At 33.5% G+C, this 3,589-nt stretch overlaps 1 protein-coding gene across 1 annotated transcript in view; it reads left to right on the top strand.

Moving 5' to 3' along the window:
• KLRF2 (killer cell lectin like receptor F2) overlaps positions 1-3,589 on the top strand; it is a 13,336-nt gene that overhangs the window by 6,695 nt on the left and 3,052 nt on the right. The window contains exon 2 of the mRNA XM_023533929.1: positions 884-937. Within this exon, the coding sequence (XP_023389697.1) occupies positions 884-937 (54 nt within the window). The remainder of the gene's footprint in view (positions 1-883; positions 938-3,589) is intronic.

The following is a 3,589-nucleotide window of genomic DNA, read 5'->3' as shown; positions in this document are numbered from 1 at the left end:
ACAGCCCACCAAATTGAAAATACAATACAAAAATAAAGATAAATAGATGATAAATGGATGGATGGATAGATGATAAATGAATAGGTAGTTGATAGATGAGAGAGAGAGAGAGAGAGAGAGAGAGAAAGATGATGATAGATAGATAGATAGATCCTCATCATATTTCAGGACACAATCGATAAACATATATTTCTAAAAGTTTACATAAAGAATTTGTTTTCTCCCAAAGCAAAGAAAAAGAAATTCATATCGGATTTTTAAATGTATATAAAAAGTCACTTTAGTAATACCTTCAAATCTTTTAAACTTCTAAACTTGATTTTAACTTAAGTTTAAAACAAGAGTAATGAAGCAATATAATTTTTCCATCCACTCTGTTGGGACAAATAAAGGGGGAGGGGTACTGATATTAGAGTGAAGCTAGCCAAAGAATGTAATGAAAAGTCGTTGCAGGTTATCAACTATTTTGTTCCTGGAAAGCATTTATTCACTCTATATAAAAACAATCTATAAATAATACAAGTAAGAAACTGAAGAAACTTAATATGGTAAAAGGAGTTTTATTTTTCTTTTTAGAGGTGGGTCTAGAACATGAAGAAATAACATCAATTAAGAAGTTTAGTAGAAAAAAGAAAATAATATACAAAAAGTAATAGATATGAGGTCTAAGAATGTGTGCAATATATAGGATATAATTAGCACTTAAAGGAATAAAAATAAATATAAAAATGGCTACTACTGGGAAAGTAGAGGAACAGAAGCCTAGTAAAAGAGAGGTAATTTGAATTTTTGTCTTTATTGTGTGCTAGTATTTTTATTCTTGTTTTCCTAGATTGCTATTCATTTTTTAATGTTACTCACATTTTTTTTTCTTTGCACTGAGTACAGGTAAAAAAATTGGATTCCTCACAGAACATAAATATCAGCACTCTAGCAGGTAATGTTCTTTTTTGTTTATAATGTGCTGCTCTGTGTTTGAATCAAGACATTTCAATGAACTGGTCACCTAAATTTAGACAAATTAAATATCAGTTTTTTAAACTTTCAAATGGGGATATAATAACTACATCATAGCATATTTAGTGTATATTAAATCAGCCGTGATGGTTAATTTTATGTCAACTTGGCTCGGCCATGCATGGTACTCAGATATTTTGTCAAGTAGTCTAGATGTTGCTGTGAAAGTATATTTTAGATGAGATTAGCATTGAAGTCAGTAGATTCAAGTAAAGCAAATTATCTTCTATAATGTGGCTGGGCCTCATCCAATCAGCTGAAGGCCTTAAGAGAAAAAATACTGAGGTTCCTCAAAATAAGAGGGAATTCATTCTTCAGACTCCAGATTTGAGCTGCACTATCAACTCTTCCCTGAGTCTCTAGCCTGACAACCTGCTCTGCACATTTTGGACTTGACAACACCAATAATACATGAGCCCATTCCTTGAAATCTCTCCTCTCTCTCCTCCTCTCTCTCCTTCTCCCTCTTCTTCTCCCTTTCCCCCCTCCTCCCCTTCCCTCCTCCTCTCCTCTTGCCTCCTCTTCTCTCCTTCTTTCCTCTCCTCCTTTGTACTTGTTAGGTCCAGGAGGGTTTATCCCTAATCCCCCCGACTCCGCAGCGTGGGAACCAGACTTCTCCCTTACCTTTGTGTAGGAACCGGACCTTGCATTCAGGTTGGCAATGCTACATGCTCATCACCCACTTCATTGGTCTCTCCTCCCTTCTCCGTCAATTTACTGGCCCAAAATATGCTCGCCAAAAGGCTCGCCTGAAGCCCCATATAAGTTTTTGGTCCCCTCACATTCAGGGCTGACGCCATCTTCAGACCTGCCTGGGATAATCACTCTTTTCATTAACTCAGAGTCAACTGACTAGGGACCATTCTTTTGTCTTTAAAATTCCTTTATCTTGCCATGTAATATAACTTAAGCATGGAAGTGATATCTCATCATATTCACAGGTCTGACTCACATTCATGGAGAGGGAATTACACAGGCCATGTACACCAGGGGCCAGGAATCTTAGGGGCCATTTCAAAATTGTGTCTACCACAATTCTTAATAAAATTAACAAGAACTTCTTAATATTATCTATTATCTAGTCAGCGTTAAAATGTCTTTTTATTTTTATTTTTATTTTTGCTTTGTTAGAATGAGAATCAGAAGACCACAATTGCTTTTGGTTAAAATATCTCAATGTCAAAAATGGGTCATGGTTTTGCAAAATTTCTCATACTCCGGATTTTTCTGTTTATATTTTCATTATGTCATTTAACATGTTCCATTATTTTATAAAGTTATTTTAAAAACTAAATATGTGTTAGGTGCTTAACAACCTGCCTGGCCCACAATAATGGCTATATGTGTTTGTTGTTATTGTTATATAAAGTATCTGAGACAGGAATTGACACAAAATATTGCTAAATAAATGTTTTTTTCTATCCTCATCCCCATAATATTTCTTATTATAGAAGAGAACACTTCGAGCTGCGTTAACTATAATAACTCTTTGCACAACTGGTGTCCACATTTTGCATCATGCTTTTGTATTTTAACATACTATGCCGACCATTTGGACTATTTTTAATGTGTTTTGCAGCTCAAAACTGTATTTTACTGACCATTCTATCAGTATCTACCTAATGTTATCACTTGGTTCAATTGACTCCTTTTTACTAATAATAGTGGATAAATAGCTCCACTGAAATTATAAATTGGGGAGTATATTTTAAATAATTTTATGCCTTTTAGCACAAACTGTGTACTTGTATCACTGAGATTAGAATCCAATTATCCTGAGTCTGAAAAATTTTTTTTTTGCAAAATTATAACTGTTCACGGTTGAAAACTCTTTTATCTCTGTTAATGACGTAAAAATATATATGAAGTTTTATATTTTGAAAATTAGCCCATGATAGTCTTCTTTAAATCATATCTGCTGACGTTACTTTTTTCCCTATATCTTAGCTGGACATATTAATTTAATTTCTTAAAATACATTTTTATAAAACTATAGGCTCATAGATGACAAATGAAAATATTAACAATGAAAAATATGACATGCTCTAACTTATGGATATTTAATTTAGTCATTCAACAATCAACAATTAGACACTATAATCAAAATGCTACATGATAGGAGCCTTGAAGATAAATATGACAGTCATCTCAAGAATCTTCCAGTTAGGTAAAAGATGTGGAGATGCTCACAAATGAGTAGGATACAGACAACTCATCCTTTGTTAAAGGATACCTAAGTGTTATGAGTCTTAGATGCAGCAGAAATTATGACCGGTTAAAGGCTTTAAGAAGTAAAAATAGAATTGAAAGTTCTCTGTAATTTAGAGGATAAAAAAGGAAGGGAAGGCTATTCAAGGCTAAGGGAACAGTATGAATGGAAAGCAGAGGAGGGTGAACATATCAAATGCAATGAGATAAGCCATAGTAGCAGTTAAGTAATCTCACAGAAATGAAGTGTCTGTTATAGACTGCCTCGAAAAAAAGGAATTAGAACCAGGTAGGGCAGGGACTTAAACAACAGACTTCTACTTTTTCAGTTAGTAATAAACAATAAAAAATATTATATATATTT

This window comes from Pteropus vampyrus, unplaced genomic scaffold (genome assembly GCF_000151845.1).
Source record: "Pteropus vampyrus isolate Shadow unplaced genomic scaffold, Pvam_2.0 Scaffold116, whole genome shotgun sequence".
Taxonomy (NCBI): domain Eukaryota; kingdom Metazoa; phylum Chordata; class Mammalia; order Chiroptera; family Pteropodidae; genus Pteropus; species Pteropus vampyrus.
Note: the sequence above shows the minus strand (reverse complement) of the source record. Positions and strands in the feature narration are given on the sequence as shown.